Below are 26,324 nucleotides of genomic sequence, written 5' to 3'. Positions count from 1 at the left end.
ACAAAGAACTAAAAACCTCAAAACACATGAATAAAGAGTTTAAACCACTGAAATAACTCTTTTGACCAAGTTTTTATTTGGTTTGGGTGTCTGACATGAAAAACAATACTATTCCCAAGGTTTATCACTATTATTATATCCTAAAATGCTGAAATATTTTCTATTTATCCTATTCATTGCTAACTTTCATTTGCCTTTCTAGAAATGATTTTCTTAAAAATGAAAAAAGCTTAAAGATTACTTTGTCTGATATATCCCCTAATTTTTTTTTTTGGTGGTGCTGAGGATTTGGTGGTGCCTTGTGCACGTAAGGCAAGCACTCTACCAACTGAACTATATCTCCAGCCCCTTCCCTAAAGTTGTTTTAAAAATCTGTTTGATGTACTATGAGTGAAAAAAGGGTCCCACTTCACAATATATTCTGAAGTTGGAAAGAAAGATAATGCCCTGTCATTAGAGGGTGAAGTACCTAGTTTCACACTTAAGAATCAAACTCAGTTCTGAGGGCTTCCTTGTATCAACCATGAATATTTCTAGTACATAGATTGGCAATTGAAATCCTGTTTAGATTTATGGTACTCAGTCCATCTCAATACCATTTGATGATTTTAAATCAAGCTTATGTTGGGCTGAGGATGCAGCTTAGTGGTAGAGTGTTTATCTAGCATGTGTGAGGCCCTTCGATAGATCTCCATCACAAGAAGAAAAAAAGTTAATTTAAGCTTATAAATATCTAGTTATTTAACATCAGTGTCTTTTTTCCCAACACTTAATTCTTACATTCTCTTTCTCACCTTCCCTTTGTCTCACAATGTAACTCCTAGTAGACAGGTGCTCTGCTAGAATATACTCCAGTTTCATGTAGTAAAGAAAAATTTCTCTTTCCCTATTATATAGTGTAAGGTTTAAACTTTTTAAAACAAGTTTTAATGTGTGTGTATGATATATAAGATACATGAAAAAACATGTAAAACATAATTAAATAAATATAAAATATTTATAATATATACTATATATATATATGATCTATATGACTGGCCCCCAATGCTGGGAATCTAACCCAGGGCCTAAGCAAGTGCTCTACCACTGAACTACATCCCTAGCCCTATAGTTATATCTAAACCCAATGCCATATTAAGAACATACATCAATGTTATTTATAAGGGGCAAAGGCTAAAATGTACCAGTATTCTTTAGGAGACATATGTTTGAGGAAACAAAACAAAAGGGAAAAATGGTCTAATCTCAAGGGATATTGCTGCTTTAAACTTGATACCAGCCAGGTATTTCTTTGGTCTAACCCTAAAAAAATACAAATTACACACATCCCCACACTTTCAAAATATGCCAAAGAATTATTTATTAACACAGGACTTACAGATCACAAAAGATAGTGGTACAGAAGAGCTGGAAAAGAAGTCATCAGAATAAGCATGCAGATCAGTATTTGCAGAGGAATATACTAAAGCAAGTTCAAGAAGGCACATTCACACAGAAAATGTCTAAATTGAAAAAAAAGACATTAGAAAAGCGGCCAAAAAAAATTAAGGCGCTGATTAAAATACAAAGATTTTCAATGTCAAAGAAGAGCTACTTTACAGGTAGGTAGCTACAGAAGTCTTACTAACCCTTTGAGGATGTCACAAATAAGAGTAAGCTCTTGCTGCCAACAAAACCCAATGATCTTAATGACTGAACATCAAGATGCTTCAATGCCAGAGAGATTAAATTTAGTGGGGGAAAGAAGCAGCCTAGTTGAAATTATATGCAGCAAGGGCTCAAAGGGTTAAATGTAATAATATGCAGAGAAATCAGGCAATGTTATTAGTATTATCTACCTTCCATACAAAGAATTATAGCAGGAGTTAAAAAGAGACAGTATCCCCTTCAGAGTTAAGTTAGGGTTTCTAAATAGAATTAAGGTCCACAGTTCAATCTACTAGGTTTTATTCACTTCATCAGCCCCCTTTTAATTTCTCCAATAGGATGTACCCTTAACCCTCACACTAAGAGAGCAGGAGATACTGTGGTGAATAGAAGAATAAAACCACATCACATTGAAGAAAGATCTGCCATTTACCCTCTCTGATATATTTATGTAGCAAACTTGCTCAACAACAGTACAGACATCCTTGGTCAGACATCAACCCTTTTAACAACCGCTCTAAAGGGATACTGCACCTTTCCAACAGGAGGTTTACAGATCAATGGGTGGAAACAATCTGCTTTTCAGAGTATCCTCACACTAAAGAGAGGTGGCTTGAACATGACAGGTTCCAATCTGGGAAAGTTCCAAACATACATAAAGAACATGAGCACAGATTATTTTAACAGGTTCATCGGAAGAAGCTCAATCAAAAACCCAACCTCCCCTCCCCAAATAAAAAGAGGGAGGAGAAGACACCCCAAACCCAGATTAGACTCGTTTCATAAAGACATCTAGCTTGGCACTGTGAAAGAATATAGATTCATTTTCAGAAAAATAGCTTCTAATTATAACTCCAGAGTCTAAAGGCTAGTAGTATACATGTTATGAGCTTTTGAAATGAAAGTCAAATATTGTTGTTTAGAAAACAGAGCACTTTGCAACCAACTGCTGTGGCTCAAGCAGCTCATACAAAAGAGAAAAACAAAATCACCCTACCAAACAACAGCAGCAAGGAAAAAAAAATGAAAAAGAAAAAGAAAACTTGCAAGAAAAGTACCAAAAACTCAACAAAAATGAAAGAAAAATAGCCAAGGGCACAAGGAGCTCTTCAGACAGCCCACTGCACTGGCAAAATACCTTCGCAAGTAGCAACACTAGACATAAGGTCTCTGCTAACTTGCTCCCAATTCAGCACCCAGCTTAAGAAAACCTCCAACATTTCAATAACAGGTACAATTTTGTTTTCTGACTTAGCAATCTGATATATGCAAAAGCTATAGTACTTTACAATTTCTGCCTGAACCTGTAAACTTGGAAGTTGTCTTACGTGTCTCTCTCAGGTTAAAGGAAAAACAAACCCTTCATTTGCCGAATACATTTTCCAGAATACAGTAATACTGAGATGTTCTCATTATTAAAGGCCACAAAATAGGTTTATCTTATTATATACATATCAAAAAAACAAAACAAAAACTAGGACACTTGGGAATCTAGTTTTTATGATAGGAAGTTGGACTAGAGAATAAACTGCTACATGTAATTCCACACAGAATTTAAAGAGGGTTCCATAATAATAATGTTTTCAAATATTCTATCAGAAAATCAGTAGTCACCTGATCCTAGCATCTACACATTTGTTAAAACTTAATACTTCCAGTAATAGAGCTCACACTGAAAACAGTACCTGGATTTCACTAACACAGGCCCTCCTCCTTGCCAGACAGTGCCACACAGACATCCATAAATAAGCTCTTTCCCTCTTCTTCTCTTGAAAGGTTGTGGCACACTGAAGTATAACTCATTAGAATTTTTTTTTTTAATTTCCTTAGGCTAATAAGAGTCAGTTTCTGTAAATCAAACAGAATACTACATTGGCAGCTTCTAAATATACCCAAAGAAGAAAAAAGGAGAGGAAAACACTGATTTCGCTCACAGAAATGAAGACTGCTGACACTGCAAAAACCTATAAAATTTCTGGCAATGTAGGGTTCATTTAGCAGTGGGTTTTTATGTGCCTCTGATGCCAAGAGAGTATTGGATTTCAAAAATAAAAATATTTTAGCTATCCAATCTAGTTTCAGAGTAATCACAGTATCCATATATTCAAGGATCCATAGAATCAAATTTAACACTGCTTCCAGGAGACTGGCAACAAGGAGGCTAATTATCAGAAATTCATGAAGGGCCAGAGCCTCACTCTTCTGTAAATCAACACCCACAGAATCACTTTTGAGATCTACGTTACCATCACCAGAGCAATCTCACCAATTCCTCACCTGCAGCAGGAGGATGCTGGCCACTAACTGTTGGTAAATCCAAAGAGCTATCAGACATGACATGCTTAAGATCTCCTCCCACATCAGCCAATTTCATGTCAAACTGAACAGAGAGTGCATCTTCAGAGTCCTCCTTGCCGACGCTGCTGCCACCAATGGACGGGAGATCCAAGGACTTCACTGAAGCAGAGTCTTCTTTGGTGTGTCTGAAAGCCACTGCTTTCTCTCCCAGGGATTTGTCGGAGTTCATGGAAGAAAATTTACTGGAGTGGAAGTCAGCAAAATCATCATCACTTTTTCCAGAAGGAGTGTTATCTTTTAATTCTTCCACACCTAGTCCAGCTCCTTCTAGAGAAAGCTGTTTGAAGACATCGTACTTGGTGGATAAAGCAGGTGGGTTTTGCGCACTCTTCACTGTGCAGCCCATGTTGCTGGTTAGAGGAACAGGACTAGCTTCCTCCTTAAGGACATCGTATTTGTCTTCTGCCTTTTGCTCAGATGGAATAGAGCTATTACTGAAAGCCATAAAATCTGCGAAGTCATCCTGCTCCCCAATAGATGCTGGACTAGAATATTCCCCAAAAAGGTTGAATTCTCCAAAATCATCAGCCAAACTAGAAGTTTTAGTTGATGCCAGTGCTGTCATCGTTGTGCCTGAACCTGCTGGCTGAGGTCGTGTGGAAACGGGTTTTGATGTGCTAAATGCAGCTGAAAAAGACAAGGGCTTCTCGCTGCTGCAATTAACTGAAGAAAACATATCTAGGTCTGCCAAGTTCAGAGGATTTTTCATGTGTGTTTGCTGTTTCTGTTGTACAGTTCCTGAGGAGAAGGTTGCTGGAAAAGGTTTATCTTTTGTGGGTGGCTCTAGTGGTGATATACTATCTGCTGTTTTAAAATCGGTGAAACCATCATCAGTTCCTGCAGATCTGAATTCTGCAAAGCTCTCTCCTGAAAGAAAAAACACCGACAAATAAACAAGAATGCTAAACTGAAAACCACATAGGGCACAGCATATTAAACTGCAAGTGTAACTTTATAGGGTTCCCCCCACTGGTTTGATGTTAATCATAGTTTGAACTCTATCAAACTGTGTATTTGTTTCCACACCGAAGCCTAGTGATGAGGAAGTAGGCACTGTTCTCAGAGACTTTTTCTTGCTTTGGCCAGCCAGGTGAGCATTCAACAGAACAGAAATAGGCACTGGAGGTTCCTGAGAGAGGCATATTGAAATAGTAGCCCTTTAAAGATAAAACATGTTACACGGTTAAAAAAAAAAAAATTCCCCAGAGGTATCAGCAAAGTATTAAGAGCAATCCTGCATCTAATATTCAGGTCATACAACACTTTGAACAACTGGACATCTTTAGAATCATTAGAAGCTGGGGATGTAGAACAGTGGTATACCTTGTATAGCAAGCACAAGGTCCTGGGTTCAATGCATAGCACCAAAGCGGGGGGCGGGGGGATACTATGTGATCTTGCTCAAGTATAAAGAGGCATTATTAATTTGAGGAAAACTGTGGTGAAAATTTTTGAAAAGGTAGCTAGTTATTTGCCAAAGAGTCTGGCACATTTTAAAGCAGCTCCTCCCCATACTCTCTAACAAATAAATTGAATCTCACAGAAAAAAATCTGCGATCCAGTGACCTTTCTTGAAATCAGCCATCTCACTGTACTTATGAACACTTATTCTTAACAATGGGCCCATGAGTCTTAATAGGGTCTCTATTCATTATTTCTTATATTAATGTTATCATTCACAGGTATGATGTTAGGATACAGATGATCTCAGTTTTCTAAAAGCACCTCAAGGTCTACCATAAAATCCACTAGGAAACACCAGGTAATGAAAATCAGAGATAAGCTAAATATGAATATAGAAATTCCAACCAGTATTTTTACTGTCATTTCTGGAGGTTTACAAATTAAAATAACAAACTTTAATTTCCTTACCTAATTTTTAAATATCCTATTTTTCCCCCAAAACCGAGACACAGAAGCATATGAACTGTAAAATATTTTAAAAACCAAACCCAATTCTTAAAATTGGCATATAAAATGTAGGCTTTAAATATATTCTTAACACAATATATACTTTGATATATCAAATGAAAATAATAGAAGCTGATTTTTCCTTCTAACATGTTATTCAACTTACTAGCGAAATTCATCAACACAAATCTGTTTAATATTAGGAAAATTTTAGAAACAGGAACACCATTCAGATTTTCTGTAATTTTTTTAAGACATACCATTAATAAAACTCAAGTCAATTTCACAAATTGACAGGAGACACAGATAAAACTTACAAAAATCACCTCAGAATTTTAGACAAGCATATCACTGATTATATTTGTGTTATTTCTATAAAAGAAAAGGTAATGACCACCAATTTTCTCACAGCTTAAATTTTTGATGTGTTGCTCTGATTATTTGTGAAATTGACAAGTTTTGCTTGGTTATTTTTATAAAGAAATCACCACAACAAACTAAACTTACTGATGAATTGTAAACTTTTCCATCAGAAATGGAAGCCGGGTGAAGGTTAAAAGAAAATAAAAATGGGTGGATTTATAAATTCAAAACAAAGGAAAATTTTCTGGCAAATAAATTAATTGCAATATTTGGAGTTTGCATATTAAATGGCACACTGAACATTATTCTGTAGGTAGCTTTTGGGTTAACTTGTGAATTAAGTTTTCCTCTCTAATTTGTTACTTTAGGGCCCTAAAAATCTCAAAAAAGAACACTTTTGTTAAAACTTCAATAAGAAGTGTCCCTTCTATATACAGGACATTTTCTTCATCTATATCAATTCATGGCTCTAATTGCACAGGTAGAAATAAGGAAATACAAAACCGTCATTTATTAACATAAGAAATTCACAATTCTAATGTAATTCTCTAAGATTCTTTATAAATTCCAAGACACTAATATACTTTGTTGAAGTTAACCCATATAACTATATAAAAAAAGATAGCAAGCAAACAAAAATGACAACAATTTGGGACTTTGTTAAGGTCTGAAAAAGCAGGACTAAGGTTCTGCTTACATTTTGGTGGCACCGCTGTATTTCCCTATTGTCTTTAAAAGGAATAACATATATATCATGATCATTAACACCAAATTACCCAAAGAACCTAGATGTTTTAAATCAGTGGTCTTTAATCCAAACTTGCCTTGGCTCAAGAGCTGAAGAAAGCACTGCTAGGAGTAAATGAAACATGTCAAAAGTTCCTCTAGGGTTCATCTTTATACTCCTAGTACCTAATACAGACACTAAGGAAGAAATAGTTGTTACACCCTAAATGCTTGGACAAACACAAGGAAATACCTCTGGAACCTAGGAGCTATAAGGGATTGGATATTCTTCTAAGAAGTGGCTTTAACTTTTTGTATGTACTGGGGATTGAACCCAGGGATACTTTACTACTGGGCTTCATTCTCAGTCCTTTTCATTTTCTATTGCGATAGAGTCTCACTAAATTGCTGAGGCGGGCCTTGAACTTGTGGTTCTCCTGTCTCTGCCTCCCAAGTCCCTGGGATAACAGGCATGTGCCATTGTGCCTGGCTGGCTTTCCCCTTTTAGAGATGTTCAAACAGTAGAGCATGTACCGTATCTACCTTACTGCTATAAAATCTTCCCATCCCAAACAGAAGGGTGGAAATAAGTAATTGATGAAGGATGTCCCAAGTTTGAGCATTTAGTATATAAAGGTAGAATATGGTACTGTTTCTAAAAGGAAATATATATGCCTCATTAGAGCATATATATTCCATAACATACACAGTTAAATTGTAGAGGACACAATTTGACCTATAGATTACCTAAACTCTACATATACATCATGTATATCACAGGATTTAGCCACAAATATTAGCTTTCAGTTTTTACATGTGGTTCTCAAATGATCATTCTATATTCTCTTTTTACTCTTTTTTAAGCCTTTCTATCAGAGATAGTAAAGACACATGCATATAACCTCTTCTCTCATCTTTCTCATTAATTCATAGCCAACTTTGAAAATTTTGAGTAGTGATGACTGAGTCAAACACAAGCCAAGGACAGTAACTGACCTCCCCTTCTTCCTTTATGAGTGAGAGGACAACTAAATTTTATTGTTATATTTGATTTTTTGCAGTGTTGGGGATGGAACACAGGGCCTCATGCATGCCAGACAAGTGCTCTAATACTGAGCTACATCACCAGCCCAGAATAATTAAATATTGATGTTAGCATCCATAGAAATAGCCATTGGGCACTGTTCAGCTACTGCTTCTGTTTGAAATGATGCTGTGTTCTGATTGTGGCCTCAGATGCTAGAAATGCTCCCCTTTCTTCCACGGAGCTCTCACCATTCGAACATGGCAGATTTAGCAAACAGTAGTTACGCCGAGCCTTGCTTACCTGCACTTGGTCCTCTTTATATGAACCCAATAAAAATCTTAAATGATTTTTAGCTCATGTTCTTGAAGAGTAGTAAGTACTTAGAACTGTGCTACTATGAAAAGAAATCTTAAGAGACATTTCTTTAGCAAAGCTGACATACCATACTTTGGGCCCTCTGTGAGAAAAGTAGATTAAGTCTCAATGCCTTCTAATTATATCCTCTTGCATTATAGATGCACTATATCACACCTCTGTGAATGTAAAATATCTTGTATCTACTTTATGATATATAATAGTGACTGCTTTATCACAGGTTTTTGGTTTTTTTTTGGGGGGGCGGGTATTGGGGATTGAACTCAGGGGTATTTTTACCACTAAGATATATCCCAGCCCTTTTTATCTTTTATTATGAGACAGGGTTTTACTAAGTTGCTGAGGGCCTCACTAAGCTGCTGAGGCAGGCCTCAAAATTGCAATCCTGCCTCAGCCTCCCAAGTCAGAGGTACACCACTGAGCTTAACTTCAGAGCTGTTTTTAATAAAGTTATTCTAGAATGTTTTCTTTCCAGATGATGATTTAGAAATTAATGTACACACATGGGTGTGCACACATACGTACAGTGCCAGGTACTACAAAAGTAACAGGGAAAAAACCTTGAAAAGTAAAAGACTGGTGGATACCTTTTGCACAGTCCACATGCACTTTGAACAGTTCAAGTCTTCTCGAACATAACCATAAACTAAAGTGGTCACAGCTGACCTTTTGAGACAGGATTCCAACTTGGCTTGCAGACTTCCAGTGAAAGAGAATATACTGTCTTCAGATGAAAGAGCAGTGATTTGAGCTTTGCTCTTAATTTTAGAAAAGAATTCCCAATAACTGAACCACATTTGCCTCTTTTAATTTTTTTTTTTTAATCTTTTTTTTCCCAGGGGCACTTAATCACTGAGTCACATCCTTACCCTACCTCCCCCTTTTTTAAAAAAATATTTTTTAGTTGTGGATGGACAAATACCTTTATTTTATTTAGAGATAGGGTCTTGCTGAGTTGCTTAGGGCTTTGCTAAGTTGCTGAGGCTGGCTTTGAACTCATATGACTTTCCTGCCTCAGCTTCCTAAGCTGCTGGGATTACAGGTATGCACCACTGTGTCCACCTTTAATTTTCAAAACCACAACATTGAAAGGAATGTCCCTCTTTCACAAGATAATTCCTTACCCATACTCTATCAAAACATTTATTAAACGTGGTAGATAGTCATTGAAGGTTTCTGAATTAAAATATTTCTAGCTTAAATATCTATCCCCAAAATCACTACTACACCATATTGTTCTACCTAGCCAGTTTTTTTTTTTCCTCCAAAACATACATACAATAATGTTCAGAAGTGAGAAATGTTACTGAAAGAAACATCAAAATTCTCTTCATCAACAATAGAAACAATATATCCTTTAGGGATTCAAAAACTTACCTAAAGATTTACTCTCTGATGTCTGTTCCAGTTCTCTGAAAGCACTATACTTATCACCAGGCTCTATAATAGAAAGACAGTAGCTCAATTATGGAAAGAAAACTTGAGATTACATCTCAAGGAAATAAGGCAGATTGGGTTAACCAAATATACTTAACATGTGATGCAAGCATTTTACATATGTGTATATATACACACACATTTGTATCCATACATGTATGTTTACGCATATGTAAAATGCTTGTATCGTACATTATAAATATATACGTACGCATACATACGTGTGTGGGTTTGTGTGTGTATTTTTTCGGTGTTGTAGATAGGACCCAGGGGCTTATACATGCTAGGCAAGCTAGGCAAGCACTCTACCACTGAGCCACATCATAACCCACATTTTATATGTTTAACATAAAAGGTCACCATTTAAAGATTCATATAATTTAAAAGTTACATTCAAAGATTCATGAATTTACAAACTATTTTTACCTCCAAATGGAACAGTATTTTCAGAGGACTTGTCAGCAGCAATTCCTTTAAATACTGCATATTTATCCGTTGAAGCCATTGTTTTAGTTCCAGGTACTGGCATCAACAGAGATGGAGTACTAAAAGGAAAAAAGAAAATGTCTTAATGACCAGAACATTCAATCCTTCCCTTGTTATCAAATAGGAGCTTAGAATTAAAATGGCAAGCAAATTACCTAGTTACAACTCATGGCTCTCTGCTTTAAAAGCCAGAAACTATATATACATACCACAAATGACTAAAAATAATGTTTTTCTTGAAAAAAAAAAACCACAATTTTTCTTGATTAACTGAAGAGGGGTCAAATCTACATTGAACATCTAAGCATCTCTTTAAAGCATAATAATGATTTGAATGGCAAGGGAAATAGATTATTAAAGAATAGCCATCTTCCACAATGTTTACTTAAGGTCCATAAATCTATGAAAGTCAACTGCTCAAAATAAGTATACCCAATATCTTAAAATAAATTCTGTTAAGCTCAATATAAATTATTCTCTAAAAGAGATTCAGAGTGCAGAGGTGGAATAGTTAAGATATAAATCTATTTATGAAATGTTGTTTAAGCCAACATATAAATTGTTCTTCTTTTGATCATACTGCACTGCTTTCTGGCAGAAGTTCATATATCTGATAAGCAGCAGCAGAGTTAATACAATTTGCATTTTTACAAGGATCACATCAGCAGTTCCAGAAGCTATCTTTGTGGCAAAACAACAATCACTTCAAAATTAGATAAAGATACTTCTGCCTGTGGTCGTATTTTTCCCTGGCTGGAAAAATAATGTAATGAGTAGTATCTGGGTGGGTAATTCTTGGAAGGCTTAAACATATACTATAAAAGCACTGCTTTTTTCCCCCCTTATCAGACTCGGGCAGCTCCCTGGAAGAACAACCTTTACATATGAATGACTACATTCCACCACCAGTTTGTGTCATTCAATACCACACATGCAAGGTATATAAATGGATTTCTATTGAATTCTTTGCCCTAGGGCAAAAATCTTTCCACAGTCATTTAAATCTTCTTATCAGTGGCCTACAAGCAAGGTAAAAACCAGGCTTTTGCTCATGCATGCTAATAGGGGTCCACAGTGCTTTAGGACTTAGTGCCATCAAATATTAAAATTTCACATCACTACCAAACAGCTGCTACATATCTGATCTTGAAAAATATAATGGGCTATCATCTATACTTTAGGTGGATTTTTAAGTTTCATAAGTAATTAAACTACAGCTCACTGCACAGAATGTTACATAGGAATAAAAGTAATTAGTGTCTAAAAAAAAAACCCACAAAGTTGGATGATCTATTTGTTTTTCATGATCCTCCAATTTTAGCTATGGTCATTTAAAGCTCATCAGTAAAATCTTTCTACTAATTGTGATATTTAATTGAATATATTTTAAAACTATATCCACATAATTGGAAAAAAAGAGGATCATCAGGGTAATGAAGTACTGCTGATTGAAATCAACAAAATAAAATTCTAGCCAAGAAGGGTTTGACTCAGACTATAATTTTGTGCATGCTGCAAATGAATGTTTCATTTCGGTTCTTTCTCTGAAGTTATTAAAAAGACTAATCACCATGAGCATGTTTATGCCAGTTATATATAGTAGTTATTATCTGTCTTAAACATGAAAACAGTTCTTTCTTTTTAAATATTGTTTTTGTTATAGTTGGACACAATACCTTTATTTTACTTACTTATTTTTATGCGATGCTGAGGATCACCCCAGTGCTTCACATGTGCTAGGCTAGCACTTTACCACTGAGCCACAACCCCAGCCCCCTTCTACTCTTTAACTCTAATGAAAGTATTCAAGTGAGAGAGGCACATTGTTTTAAAATTTAAGAACCTGCATTCCATTGGATGGTAAAGCTAAAAATTTGGCCCTGAAAAACCTGTTTTGCTTTTTCTTTAGTGAATCCATTTGTTGTGTAATCACTCTACCTGGTTGTGGTACATAGCTTCACTTAGTTGCTCACGCTACTAAATACAAACATCTAAAAGAAATGTTTTGATTTCTACAAAATAAAACAAACTGATGAACCCCAGACCTTAATCTTTTTGAATTTTTCTATCATCAATGCCCCGTGTCTGCTTTGTTGATTATTCTAGGCCCTCTAGTGCCTGGCACACAGTATGTTCTGAATGGTCAGTTGTCTTCCAAAAGTCTTGTCTTAGGAGAAGGCTCAACTGCTCTCTCTCCTCTGACTCTGATATCCAGTTCAACATGGAGTTGAACCAGGTCCTCAGGTAGAAACTGTTCAGTGTCTAACTCTAAGCTCTAGGGTATCTCTCATAATCTCACACCAGGATTATCGCCACAGGTGAAGGGATATCATACAGCAGCTGAAAATCCCTCTCACTGTGCCACTTTTTTTTTTTTTTTTTTAAGTTGTAGATGAACACAATACCTTTATTGCAAGTGCTCTACCACTGAACTGAGCTACAACCCCAGCCCTCATTCTGCCACTTCTTATTCCTAAGATGCTCTATGAATCATAAGGCTTCCCATAACTGGGGCTGCTCTTAACTAAGAACATTTTCTGACTGATTAACATTTTCTATCCCAGTCTACTTCTAACACTTTAATGACTTTTTACATTTTTTAAGACAAATAATGTCCATTTCCTATGTAAAAATACTGCCAAAGTGGTTGCTAAAGTTTAAGGTGGACAAAGAGCAGTGAAGTTCAAAGAGTAAAAGTATGAATAAAGAAGGAATAATCAAGTAAAGTATTAGAGCAAGTCACCTTAGCTGTTCTTACTTAGGCTTGCTATTGTGGATGCCTCTTTAATGATGAAATACAATGTTAAATATATTCAGCTCCTTTTTACCTGTTTCCATGTTGGGAATTGCTTGGTTTTGAAGAAGTAGGTACCTCTTGGAAATCAGTGAATGAGTCATCAAGGGATCCTGACTTAGAAGCATCTTGAAAATCCTGGAAGTCATCTTCTTCTGGCTTTCCCACCTAGATTTAGAAAGGACATTTAAATAGAAAGCATCACATTGATAAAATAAGTAAACAACAAATCTCCAATTGTCAACCTCAAAAAATGTGATTTAAATTTCCCAATTTATAGAAAGAAGACCAGTAGAGCAGAGAAAGGGGATTAGGGAGAGAGGGGGCAGGAGAAGTACTCAAAAATGGAATTGAAAAAAATCTTGTTATGTGCATGTATGGACATGTTATAATGAATTCCACTATTATTTATAATTATAATGCACCAACTTTAAAAAATCAAAAAAAATTTTCTGTATTTATAACTACCTAATTTTAGAAGAGCACTTTGTGTGTGTGTTTGTGGTGTTAGGGATCACATGTTAGGCAAAGCACTCTACCAATGAACTATACCTCTAGCTCAGTAGAATACATTTTAGATATAACATCAACTCAAGTGCTTAAGGCAGGAATCCTATTTTGTATTTTTAGATACTTTCTAGTATAAATGGTAGAAGATTGACCAAAAAAGCTAATCTATACATTTTTTTAAAAAGCCTAATCATGGGGCTGGGGTTGTGGCTCAGTGGTGAAGCACTTGACTGGCATGTGAGAGGCACTGGATTTGATTCTCAGAACCACATATAAATAAGTGAATAAAATAAAGGTCCATCAACATCTAAAAAAATAAAAAAAAAATAGCCTAATCAAACTTATTTGGGTTACTGAGAGGCTGTCATCTTTAAAATACATTTTATGCATATTTTAAATTATAATAGTGATGCAAATATGGCATAACCCGTCACATAAATTTATAAAGTAAACTGTAAACACTGGATCCTCAGCATACATTCCAGTAAAAAGTACTGTTAGAAGTCCTTTTATTTTATAGAACAATAGGCTTATATGGTTCTATACTTTTTTTTAAAAAAAAGTAATTATATAACACAGACAACCTTCCATGCATATCTTTCATTTATTTTTAAATAATATTTAACTTGAGGCAGTAAGCTTTCAAATTAGACTAGTCTTGGTAAAAAAGATACAAGAGATCGTATAGTATTTCCACAAAATTCACAGGTGTGGAAAAAGGACTGCAAAGTTCACCTCAAAACACACACTCTGGAAGCAATCCCAGCATTCACTTATCCAAATGTCACACCTGTTTGTCCTTTGGTATGAGAACACAGACTGACCAATGCTGATGACCATTGCTAGAAATGAGCAACTGCCGAGGACGCTGGAAGGTGTTTCTGCAGGATCATCCAAGCTCTTAACACTTGTGGTCTTTGCTTTAGCTTCCACTACAGCAAACAACAAAGACACTGAAGGCTACCCTGTCCTCTACCACCAGAACCTGCTGCTGGCCACTTCCAAAGCCATCTCATACCATTTGGAATTGATTGTGCTGTTTCTCTATCTTTGAAAAAATAAGTTTCACTTATTTTCTGTTGAAAGTTATAAGTGAGACAGAGGCATCCTGTCTTCTACCAGCACAGTGTCCATCCCAAACTGGTCAGTGCACTGCTTCACGGTGGCTAGTACATTCAGGAGCCACTGGTCCACAGCGTCCAGGTGAGGATCAGAGAGCATGGCGGAGACGGGATCATGGGCCATGGCAGATTTTAAGGCAGACTTTAGCACTCCATTCTTTAGGTAGTTCAGTCTGTTGGTAGGTAGAAACCCTAATGACGCAGCACTGATAGAAAGGGGTGAGGATATTTCTCTCATCCAGCAAGGGGTTCCTAGAGCTTCTGGCATTATCAAGAAGGATAAGCATACTAGTGACTTCACCATCTTGAAAGCTCTCATAGTGATTGGCATTGCCAATCAGGTAATCAAAGACAGAGGTGTCAATGATGTCCAAGAGGCGTGGGTCTGAGTCATATGGGGATGTTTTCTTCACAGTAACACAGTAGCTCTCATCATACTCCCACCTGGCCAATTTGCCTTCTTGGTAAGTCCTGCTCCAGGAGTGTCAGTGTTTCTGCAGAGGCCACACATCTGGAAGCCAAAGTGTGACAGATCCCTCCATTGTGTCTCCATCTTCACAAACTGGCTCTGTTTCTCGGCAGTAGTAGCATTTCCCATAGAAACAAGTATTGTTTCCTACAGCTAGGAAGGTGCTCAACAGCTGCTCCATAGCAACAGGCTTGATCTCTGTCCGTAGATTAACAAACTGCCAACCACCAAGGAGGCTTGGCAGAAACCCCGAATCCTGTCTAAATGAAAGGCTGCTACCTCTGCATTGTGTCTATCATAACCAGCATATGGCTCCCCTTCCACCACATAGTCTCGCCTACACCGCTTAGGTTTGAAGACAACTTTCTGTCCTCCTTCAAGTATCAGTAAGGCTTTCAGCTCTGTCCCTTTATAACCTACATCGGCTTTAATGATTTTCTTGGTGGCCATGGCATGCATGATTGCTCCCAGCTCTGGTGTCTCTTCAGGGAACACTTTTCAGGGTACCACCCCCTGGGCTGCAATCTCCCTGGTGACTCCAAGGTGTGGTCCAGCTTGGGTGCCAGCTCCACCCGCAAGCCATCATTCGGTGAAAAGCCCTCTGGTCCTCCTGGTTGGCAGCTGATGTATCTAAGTTGTCTATCAGGAAAACTTTGGTGAAGATAAAGATGACAAGGAGTATTGCTAAGAGCATGACTCGCTGCTTAAGTTTCATGGTGACCCTTTTCTTCCTCCCCTAACCCACTCTCTCACTTATTAAGGAGAGCAGGTGGTGATGGTCAGCAAGGAGATTCCATGATTACACACACTAGTCCATTTCTTCACTGGAGTGCCTCCTGTCAATTCCCGTCAAGCCCTACGCTCACTCCATGGTCGCCCGCACGGCCGTGCGGTGAAGTGCAGTGAAGTGCGTGCAGTGTGGCCTGGCTGTCCCCGTCGGGGAGGGGCAGCACACGCAGCTCTCACTGCCCACAGCCGCCGCCAGCACTGTGGCTCCTTGGACAGTCAACTTTTCTATTGTTTTATTCTAACAATATTATAACAAATATCCCTTTACTCATAACTCAAAAAACCCTTGTAATATCAGTGACTTGACAGGAGGATCTCAAGTTCAAGGCCAGTGTCAGTAACTTAATGAGACTTTCAGTAACTTAGCAAGACAATGTCTCAAAATAAAAAGGACTAGAGATGTAGCCCAGTGGTAAAGCACCCCAGGTTCGATCCCCTGTACCAAAAACAAGTGAACAAGGGCTGGGGTTGTGGCTCAGTGGTAGAGTGCTTATCTAGCATGTGTGAGGCACTGGGTTCGACTCTCAGCAGCACATATAAAAACAGACCTCAACAATAAAAAAAATTAAAAAAAAAAAGTGAACAAGCAAAACAAAACTCAAACATCTTAATGCTTAATAAATTTCCTCGTGGTTTTAAATAATGAAAAGTTAAAACCTGTCTAGATGCACTTTCTGTGATTATTTGGAATACACAGCTTCTTCACTTACCTGATTTGCTGAGTAAGTTGGCATGAAGCTACTAGGAGCCGGGGCTGCAGCTCCACCCACTGGTCCAACAAGGTTAATACCCATGACTGGCTGTCCAAGGCTGAGGGGCATGGAGCCAGCAGGGCCTGCAGGTAGCACAGCTGGTTGACTCACCGGGGTAGGCAGTGTCATAGGAAAACCACTTAAAGTTGGAATAGGAGCAGCTGGGAACTGATTTAAAGTATCAGGACTCAGGGCAGGAACACCCCTCTATATGGAACAGGAGGAAAAGGGACACATTTTAGGGGATTACAAACCACAATTTATATATGGTAAAGAGAGACCTAAAGGTAAAACCTGAAGTCTTGGGCTGGGGTTGTGGCTCAGTAGTAGATCACTTGCCTAGCAAGTGTGAGGCACTGGTTTGATCCTCAGCACCACATAAAAATAAATATTGTGTTCATCTACAACAACAACAACAACAAAAAAAAAACCCTGAAGTCTTCATATTGTTTTCACTCTCTTTTTCTGATTCCCAAAACTCATGAATTTGATACAAGAAAATAAGTAACAAGGGCAATGTAAACCTAATATTCAGCAAAAAAGTGGCTAACACCCATCAATTCCAATATTTTCCCTTTCTGACAAGTTCAGTTAATTTGCTATCATCAAATAATTTAAAATGATTTTATAAGAAAAACTGTTACCAGACTTAGACTACTTTATCTGTACCAAAGGAATTTTGTAAAAAGACTTTGAAGGACAGAGAGAGTAATTTGTCCACCTATTACCAACTTTCAAGTTTAAAAGGAATAGAGTGAGGCCAGAGAATATTCATACATTACATAGTCCTTAAACAAAAGATTATGCTAATATGTGCACCACATGAACTGAACATTTTTGAAGTACTGTACATTAAAAGTGATCTACATTTTGGTGTACAAGGAGTTCTACAAAGACAGTTAAAAAGGATTAATATTCTTTCAATTTATATTTACAAGTTTATTTGAGCTATCTTAAGAAACATCACCTACCTGTGTTACTGCTATCATGGCGAGAACAGTATAAAGTTCTTCTTTAGTAAGTTTGCCAGGTGTAGTTCGATTAGCTAAGGCCCATATCTGTCCAAGAGTTTCCCTGGGAAGTCCAGATGATATCAGAATGGGATAAAGTTTAGCAGTATCTATTCCAGTTGGAGTCATTGTGGTTTCTAAAATTTTCTTATAGGCATCTAGTAGAGGAAAAAACAGATTATAAATGTAAACATATTGTAAGTGGTCAATCCTTTTTTTGTCATTGTTGGTGTACAATAATAATCTTAAATCAAACTGTTTTAATAGAATTGAAGCCACATCAGGGTCTGAATAGCTATCAAGAAATTCAAGTGGGACTATCTAACAACTAGGGTATGGAGCTCAGAGAAATGAGGCTTGGTCCTAATGCTAAAAATTTAGGGCTAAAGGTAACAAAACATCTCATAATTTAGTAGAAGACTGTAACGATGTTTTTGTATTTTTCTGGATAAAAACAACATACAAAGATGAATGTGCTATAAGCAGATGCTTTGGACTTTAAAAAAGAAGAATCTGTAAGTGATGCTGGTGGAAACAGTTTAAACATAGCAATTGGAAAAAAGAATAACACCAACACCACCTTTCTCCTGGCCCAGTGAATCAGAGGCTATGAAAGAAACACCACTGGAGAAGATGCTCTGGAAATACAGCCTTCAAGGAAAAATCCAGTTGTAGTTAAAGTGATAAAACAGAACCAGTGTTTGAAAAAAGGGACAAACTGCTGATGAGTTTTTCACAATCACATGGGTTTTTCAAAGGACAAAGTAGAAAAGGCCTTTAGAGATAGGGTGACCAATCAAGGATAAAGAATACCAACACTGGCCAGGTGTGGTGGTACACACCTATAATCCCAGTGACTTCAGAGACCGAGGTAGGAGGATTGCAAGTTTGAGGCCAGCCTCAGAAACTTACAGCAACTTAGCAAGGCCCTAAGCTACTTAGTAAGATTCTGTCTCAAAATAAAAAAGAAATAAGGGCTCAGTGGTTAGCAGCCTGGGGTTGGATCCCCAGTATCAAAAAAAAAAAAAAAAAAAAAAAAGGCAATATTACATGGGACATACTAACACTAAACAATTATTTGCTGTATATCTGAAATTCAAATTTAACCAGGCATCCTGTATGTTGTATGTTAAATCTGGCAGGCCTAGTTAGAGGAATTGATGGAAATGAAAGTCAGTAGGGCTAAGAGAGGCAGAGAAAAATGTTTAAAACAAAAACTTTACACCTAGGATCATAAATATGAATATGGGGGGCTGGGACTATAGTGGAAGAGAGCTTGCCTTGCATATTTTGCACTGGGTTTGATACTCAGCACCACATAAAAATATACAAATAAAAGAAAGGCATGCTGTCCATCTACAACAACAACAAAAATTTTTTTTTCGAAAAATGGATATGGATTACAAGTTAGTAGATTGGCAATAAAACCACATATTTTGGGGCTGGGGTTGTGGCTCAGTGGCATAGTACTTGCCTAGCATGTGTGAGACACTGGGTTCGATCCTCAGCACCACGTAAAAAAATAAACAAAATTAAGGTATCATCTACAACTAAAATTTAAAAAAAACAAACAACACATTTTAACTAAGAAAGTATGTGTATATGTTTGGAAGGAGGAGGAAAAAAGAAATAAGCTGGCAGAAAGTGGATAAAACTAAAAAATATTCAAAATCTCATTGCTTTTTGGGGGGAAGGCTTAAAGAAAGAGGAAGAGAAAAAGACACAAAATGGATAGTTGAAAGAAAACTTATTATTTTTATGTAAAATTGAGACCCCATTTTTAAAATAATTAACCTTTTAATTTTTGATTATGTCATTGTAATATAGACATTACCAAATTTCTTGCAAAAAGAAGTTCAGCTACAGAACTCTTGCATGATTTTATTTAATCAAATGAAGAACAACTTTAGCCAACCCAGAAAACTTAAGATCTAATGAAAGCTACCTTTAGCTTTCAAGGTGTTGGAAAAATAAAGTAAATTCACAAGTTACAGTATATTAGGATTAACATATGCTGCTGTAATAGTCATTAATTTATGCATATCAGTCATGGCTAAAAATGACCATTTCCTTATTTCAATTGAGTACTACTACAACATGTACTTTAGTAGGCCTTTTTTTTTTTTTTTTTTTAATGCTAAGCAGTAATAATACACAAAAAGGAAAAAGTAAACAGCAATATAAAAGAGATGCCACCTGGTCTTTTACTTCATATAGTATCACATAACAAAGAATATTTAAAAATATTACCTAATCACTGAGAATTCAGAATATGACATTAAACATATTCGTATAGTTCTTGGTAAGTTATTGATAACCTCTGAAATAAATATTTGACAATGTCTTTGAAAGATAACTAAAGAAAGATTTTAGAAATAAAAGTATATTATAGTCAATAAAATATTAAAAAGCAAAATATTTCTCTTTCATTTATATAATTACTCTATCAGTCTGAAACACTTGATCTACTGAATTTTCTATACTCTTTCTGGAAAAAAAAAGAGAAAAGTGACAACTCCTTCTGCATATTTTGCAAATACTTACAACTACATCTATGATATTTAAAGCAAAATATTCAGATGGTAAAGAGGCTTTTTTACCTGGGACCAAACTCTCATTGTAAATCCAAGGAGGCATTCTGGGCTGAACAGGATCCTGTGAAGGAAACACTCCCACACCTAGAAAATAAGGAACATTAATGTATATAATGGTCCATGAGAAGGTGGGAAAATGACATTGAGTGATGACTTTTTATAAAGAACACTGTCTGGAGACACTAGAAAAAAGTCACCAATACAACTGAAGTATTTGGTTTCTTTTGTTTTTTCTTTTCTTTTTTGTACTGGGGATGGAACCCAGGGGCACTCTATCGCTGAGCTGAATAGCCCCAGCCCTTTTCATTTTTAGACAGGATCTCACTAAGTTGCTAAGGCTAGTCTTAAACTTGCAATCCTCCTGTCTCAGCCTCCCAAGTCACTGGGATTACAAGCATGCACCACTGTGTCCAGCAAGTGTTTGGTTTCTAACCAACTCTTACACAGAAACTGCGTCCTAAAGAGTAAATTAAAGAAAAGCTAACATGTACTGAATCAATATTCTAAATCATGAGGCTTGAACCATTTCATATTTTTATAACTTAAAGGAAAAAATGATTGATGATAGTTTAAGATCATATATGTAAAAATTTAATTGCCTAAGTTTACTTGCAGCTTTTTATAACATGACTTTTTTTTTTTTTTTAATGATTACTGATGATTGAACCTAGGGGCTCCCTGCCAAGGATCCCTTCTTGTTTACTGAAACAAGGTCTTGTTAAGTTGTTCAAGTGCATCTTAAATTTGCAATCCTTCTGTTTCAGCCTCCTAAGTAGCTGGGATTATAGGTGAATGCCACTGTGCCCAACCTGATTTTTTAAAACCTGAATACAACATTGCTGCATTAGATATATAGGATTTAGAGATATTCATACTATTCAATAAAGTATCCTCTAAAAGTCTGCTTTCAGGGCTGCCACATTCTAATTTATCTCTGAAGATTAAATGAAAGAAATTTTAATTTCTGTGTTTGTGTGTGTGTGTGTGTGTGTGTGTATGTGCACGTACTGGGGATGGACAGAACTCAAGGCATTGTGCATGCTAGTCAAGTGCTCTACTACTGAGTTATATCCCCAGCCTCCAAATTTAGATCTTTTAGGCAGCAATGCATATAATTTCAAGTAACACAAAACTATATTTTCATTGGTGACTTTTCCAGTTCCAACTCTTTGATCTTTGTGGAAGAACAGAAATTGTAAAGGGAAAAAAGGAGAATTTCTGTCAGACAAAAGGAAAGGAAATTTTAACAGGAATGATTCAGATTAAGAAAACTGGTTATCAAAATCATTTTTTGAAAAGGAATAATACAATGTGTTGAAAGAATTCAGAGCAAAAACTTAGGGGTTAATTGAAGAAAGGACTGCATTAAATATATTTTAAGCAAACTTTTAATTGGCAAAATCAAGCAGCATTCATTTTAAGATTAATGCTTAAGGTGTTAGCAGCTGAGCGACATTTGGTTAAACAATTTTCTTGCTTTGTGAGCTCACCACTTTCGTCAATTGACAGGTTTTGGTCTGAAGTCTTTTCTGCCTCTGTAGTGGTGGTACCACTTATATATCCATCTACAGCACCCCCGTTATTGGCTGTTAAACTGGTATGGTTCTTACTGGAACCTGGGCCTACAGCTTTGTGCCCAACTTCAGAAGTATTTAATTTAATTTGTTCCTGCTCAGGTGTACTTATATCACAAGATATTAGGAGCTTCTCCTCCAAGGAAGGGCCTAAACAAACAGCATGAAGGATTATTTGTACAGACCTGCATATTTCTCATCTTTTCAATCATCCCTTTCCACCCCAATATTCTAAAGGGAAAACCCTGCCACATACAAAGTAAACTTAGACATAATTCAATAGCCACCCATTTGTGTGGGACTTGAGAGACTAGAGATTTTAGAAAACTTAAACATAGTTATCTAATCTGATTCTCAAGAATTCTGAGATAGTAGGTAGACAGTGTAGCAGAAGCCACTACTTAGAAATCTGGCAACCTACAAGACATAGACACTTTCACTAACTACTGGGAAGGTCTCAAGCTGGGAGCATCATCTCCAGGTCTGTTTTCCTATTTGTCAAATGAGAAAGTCTGGACTAAGTACAAGCTTGCCAAGATTCCTCCCAATACTATACCATTTCAAAACAGAGTGCGTAGCTACCCCCTTTATTTCATAGGTGATAAAAACTGAGGTACAAACTGCTTAAAGACTTGTCTAAGGACAAACTGATAGTAAATGAACAAACATCCCAAGCCTCTGCCTCCAGTGCTGTCACTGAACCAGAAAGAGCACTTTCTAAAGGAGTGTTCCCAAGCTCATGATCTTAAGACAATGATATTGATGATTTTCCCAAACAAAAGAGTAATGCTAAGAAATGAACTTGTTTTTAAAGTTTTAAGGTGGTTTAAACTTTTTCTACTTTAGTAGCAAAATGTTTTAAATTACTTTTCTGGCATGTGAAGACACTAGAACTAAAAATCAAGACTCTTATTTTAGTGAATTTCAACAGTACTCATAGATTTGTGTACATGTCTCTTTGCCAACACCACTGTATCATTATACGGTAACAGAAACAAATTATCCTAGAATAGCTTAAGAATATTTTCATTAATACTGCTAGGAGTTACCTGCTTTCTGCACATTGTGTGAGGCTGAAGCAGTAGAGAAAAAAGGAATTTGCCCAGGGACACCATGTAAGGCAAAAGACACTGGAATCTGACCTGGAGGGAGAGGCTGTGCCCCGGCCTTCTGAGTAAGCAACTGGGCAAGTGGGGTGGTGGGATGTAAAGACTGAAAGGGCTGGGCTGCGGAAGAAGGCCCACATGTGGGAACTTCAACCGGCCCCTGCATAAAGTCACTGAATTCTTCTTCATCAAGAAAGGCAGGTGATGGGGAGACAGTTTTAGTAGAATGAGATGAGGTGGGACAATCTGCAAAATGGAAAATGGCAATGAAATGCACAGATATGAAAATCCACAGAAAAAGGAATTAAGGTGTAGTACAATTCCAAAAGAATACAATGAAATATGAATAGTGGAGGTGAATAAAAAATAACAAGTAGTAACAGTCAAGTGGAACTATACAACACATGCAAAACACTTTGATGTCTATGCACAATTTGTCTTTTTAAAAGGAAGTTTTATAGCTAACTTGCATTTTGTTCAAAAATGGAAAAAAATTAAAACTCAAAATCTCCTTCTTTCATTAGGTGAGTACTAATTGCTTTTGCTTAACCAAGACCACTAATAAATTTACATCAAAGTGGTAAATACTTTTGAAATCCAAATGATCTATTTATCTGGATAATATTCCTTCAAACCAATGTATATCATATATCAGAAAAAACCTACCTATACCCTGCCAAAAACATTCTGATGTTTACATTTTGTTATTTAGAAAGAAATTCAGTAATAATCACACAATACAAACTTGTAATTTTTATATCATGCCTGATCTATACTTTGCAAAGATCACATTTCAGTAAAATGATCATATGAGAAATTAATGTTACAGAAGCCAAGAACACTAAACACATTATTAAGGTGATATTTCCTTAAATATCACCTTAAAAAGCATTAAAACTTAGATACCACAAAGTGTTGAATGAAACAACAGTCAACTTAGAAAGTAAACTTTGATTGAGGTCTATATTTAAAAGATCTTTGAAACTAAAGGACAAAAACATTACTGTGGCTTTTTATCACTAAATGTGACATTTCAATTTAGGGAATAAATCAGCTCTACAGGGGCTACATTTAACCTAACGATCATAAATAATACTATTTTAATGTTGCTTCACCTTTTTTTTTTTTTTCTGGTACCAGGGATTGAATCCAAGAGCACTTAATAAATGAGCCACATCTTCAGCCCTTTTTTAAAAATTTTACTTAAAGACAGGGTCTCGCTAAGTTGCCTAGGGCTTTGCTAATTTGCTGAGCCTGGCTTTGAATTTATAATCCTCCTGCCTCAGCCTACTGAGCCACTGGGATTATAGGCGTGCGCCACAGTGCCCAGCAGTTGCTTCATATTTTTAAACATTTTTAGGAAATATTTTAATTTTTACTACATATTAAAGCAATTACTTATATATAATCTTTTTTTTTAATGGCTCTCATCTGAAATATGGGGACATTAAATGATTACGCCCTCTCTTTAGGGTCAATTTGGAAGCACTGAAGGTTCTATTAAAGATGCAAAATGAATTTGTAAAATTACTGCCATACATAACTAATTTTGTCTAAAAAAGAAAAAAAGCCACACATTGAATCCCAGTCCTCCCAACAATGGTTATCAAGAATATGGATTTAGATTCTCAATTTAGGTTCTCAGCTACTTTGAATATTTTTTAAATGTACCCTAGCTATTTACTAGCAATATGCATCGAAGGCTAAACCAGTATTTCTTTGCATTTGGTTGCAATTATGTTAATTACTGTAGATATTTTGGCTCATAAAATCGGGCAGCTATGTATATTATTAATAAGAATTATTAAAAGTTTCATAATATAGTTAGTATATTCAATATTTTAAGTTAAAAAGTCTATGGGGAAAAAATTAAAAGAGGCTTTGGTGTTAAACTCTTGGAACTCTTCTTATATACTTTAGTCCTAGTTTTAAAACCCTAACTTGAGAAGTTTTGGAATCTCCCTGGGCTTGCTTCTGAATACACTTTTTCCAGAGAATTAGAAATTGTAAATGGCAAATATGTTGACAGAATCAAGAGATTTGAACAGCAAAACACCAATTTATTACTTAACAATGAGCCTTCCTCTTTGTCAATACTTTTTGCTAAAACTATAGCTGGATGCTGAAAATGGCATTTTATATGGACAGCACATTGTTAACCGAACAACTATCATTCCTCTCTGCCTGCCCTTCTTTTATCTAAGATCAGTGCCATGTCCAGTTTTTAGTATTAATTTCTGATGTCTTTTTTGTTTCAGTGCTAGGCCAAGGTCTATTTCTAAATTACTTCTTACTGATAATATTTGGCTTTTTAAGTTATGGTTGCCTTTGTGAATCTCAATCTGACTGCTAATATCTATCCTCTTTTGAATCTTGGTGTATAAGTTTATATAGGGATATATTTTTGCAATGGAATTTAGGCACATACTCTAACCCATGAAATTAGAAGAACAGAGTAAAAGCTGTCCCATAAAACCAAGAATTGAAAGCAATGCTGATATCAGATTATTCTCTCCGGATATCCCATATAAGAGGTTCCATAATATAAGGGGTTAAGATAAAATTTAATAATCCTTAACACTTTAAAATAATACTTCCTTGGTTGGCTGAATGGTTTTATGAAAACTATTAATGATATGTTATTTTTGAAAATTAGCAGATGTCAAAGTATTGTATTTTTTAATACAATATTGTAAAAGGCTGTGATGACAGTTATGCACAGAAAAGACTCATTTCAACTGCTAAATGTTCAAAGCAATAACAAAAAACCAAAAGCATCTTTTTAACCTGCTCTAAATAGGTTCTTTTTTGCTTATCTAATGATAAAAACTACAGAGAAATTTACTAAAGAAATCTTTCATAAGGAGTATCATTAAATTCATGACTTTTAAAAAAATGGAGCATTTGAAGAATTTGCAATCTGCAACACTGAACATAAAATCTGAACTAGCTCATAAAAAGTAAAATTATATAGTAAAACAATGAGGATGAAAGTGTAAACTTTATTACTTTTGCTTTGAGTGAATAGATTTTGCTAGTGTTAACATATTCATTTATATACAAAAGATCTGATTTACAATAAAATTGTCATATTGACATTTATTAGAAGACAAAGAGGTTTTTATTCCTCCCAAGACAGTTGTTATCTAGACTGGATCCCTTAAGCCACTGTAAAGTTTTCTTCCTTTCTTTTTTCTTTTCTTTCTTTTTGGCAGTGCTAGGGATCAAATTGAGGGCCTCGCAAATGGTAGATTAACTCTCTGCTACTGAGCTAC

General features: G+C 36.1%; 1 protein-coding gene and 1 pseudogene across 18 annotated transcripts in view; both read right to left on the bottom strand.

Moving 5' to 3' along the window:
* Synrg (synergin gamma) overlaps positions 1 to 26,324 on the bottom strand; it is a 73,009-nt gene that overhangs the window by 29,507 nt on the left and 17,178 nt on the right. For 6 of the 18 annotated variants that reach the window (XM_046423155.2, XM_046423157.2, XM_046423158.2 and 3 more), the window contains exons 7-15: positions 22,993 to 23,295; positions 21,860 to 22,093; positions 20,376 to 20,453; positions 17,737 to 17,933; positions 16,724 to 16,972; positions 13,159 to 13,292; positions 10,271 to 10,389; positions 9,785 to 9,847; positions 3,925 to 4,872 (exon numbers count right to left, since the gene is read on the bottom strand). In XM_046423155.2, coding sequence (XP_046279111.1) covers positions 3,925 to 4,872; positions 9,785 to 9,847; positions 10,271 to 10,389; positions 13,159 to 13,292; positions 16,724 to 16,972; positions 17,737 to 17,933; positions 20,376 to 20,453; positions 21,860 to 22,093; positions 22,993 to 23,295 — 2,325 coding nt within the window. The remainder of the gene's footprint in view (positions 1 to 3,924; positions 4,873 to 9,784; positions 9,848 to 10,270; positions 10,390 to 13,158; positions 13,293 to 16,723; positions 16,973 to 17,736; positions 17,934 to 20,375; positions 20,454 to 21,859; positions 22,094 to 22,992; positions 23,296 to 26,324) is intronic. The other 12 variants (XM_046423170.2, XM_046423168.2, XM_046423165.2 and 9 more) reach the window with 3 other exon arrangements.
* On the bottom strand, positions 13,299 to 16,715 carry LOC124078405 (glycosaminoglycan xylosylkinase-like; annotated as a pseudogene).

The sequence above is a fragment of the Marmota monax genome, unplaced genomic scaffold (genome assembly GCF_021218885.2).
Source record: "Marmota monax isolate L192 unplaced genomic scaffold, Marmota_monax_Labrador192_F-V1.1 WCK01_AAM20220418_F8-fsc00171, whole genome shotgun sequence".
Classification (NCBI taxonomy): Eukaryota; Metazoa; Chordata; class Mammalia; order Rodentia; family Sciuridae; genus Marmota; species Marmota monax.
Note: the sequence above shows the minus strand (reverse complement) of the source record. Positions and strands in the feature narration are given on the sequence as shown.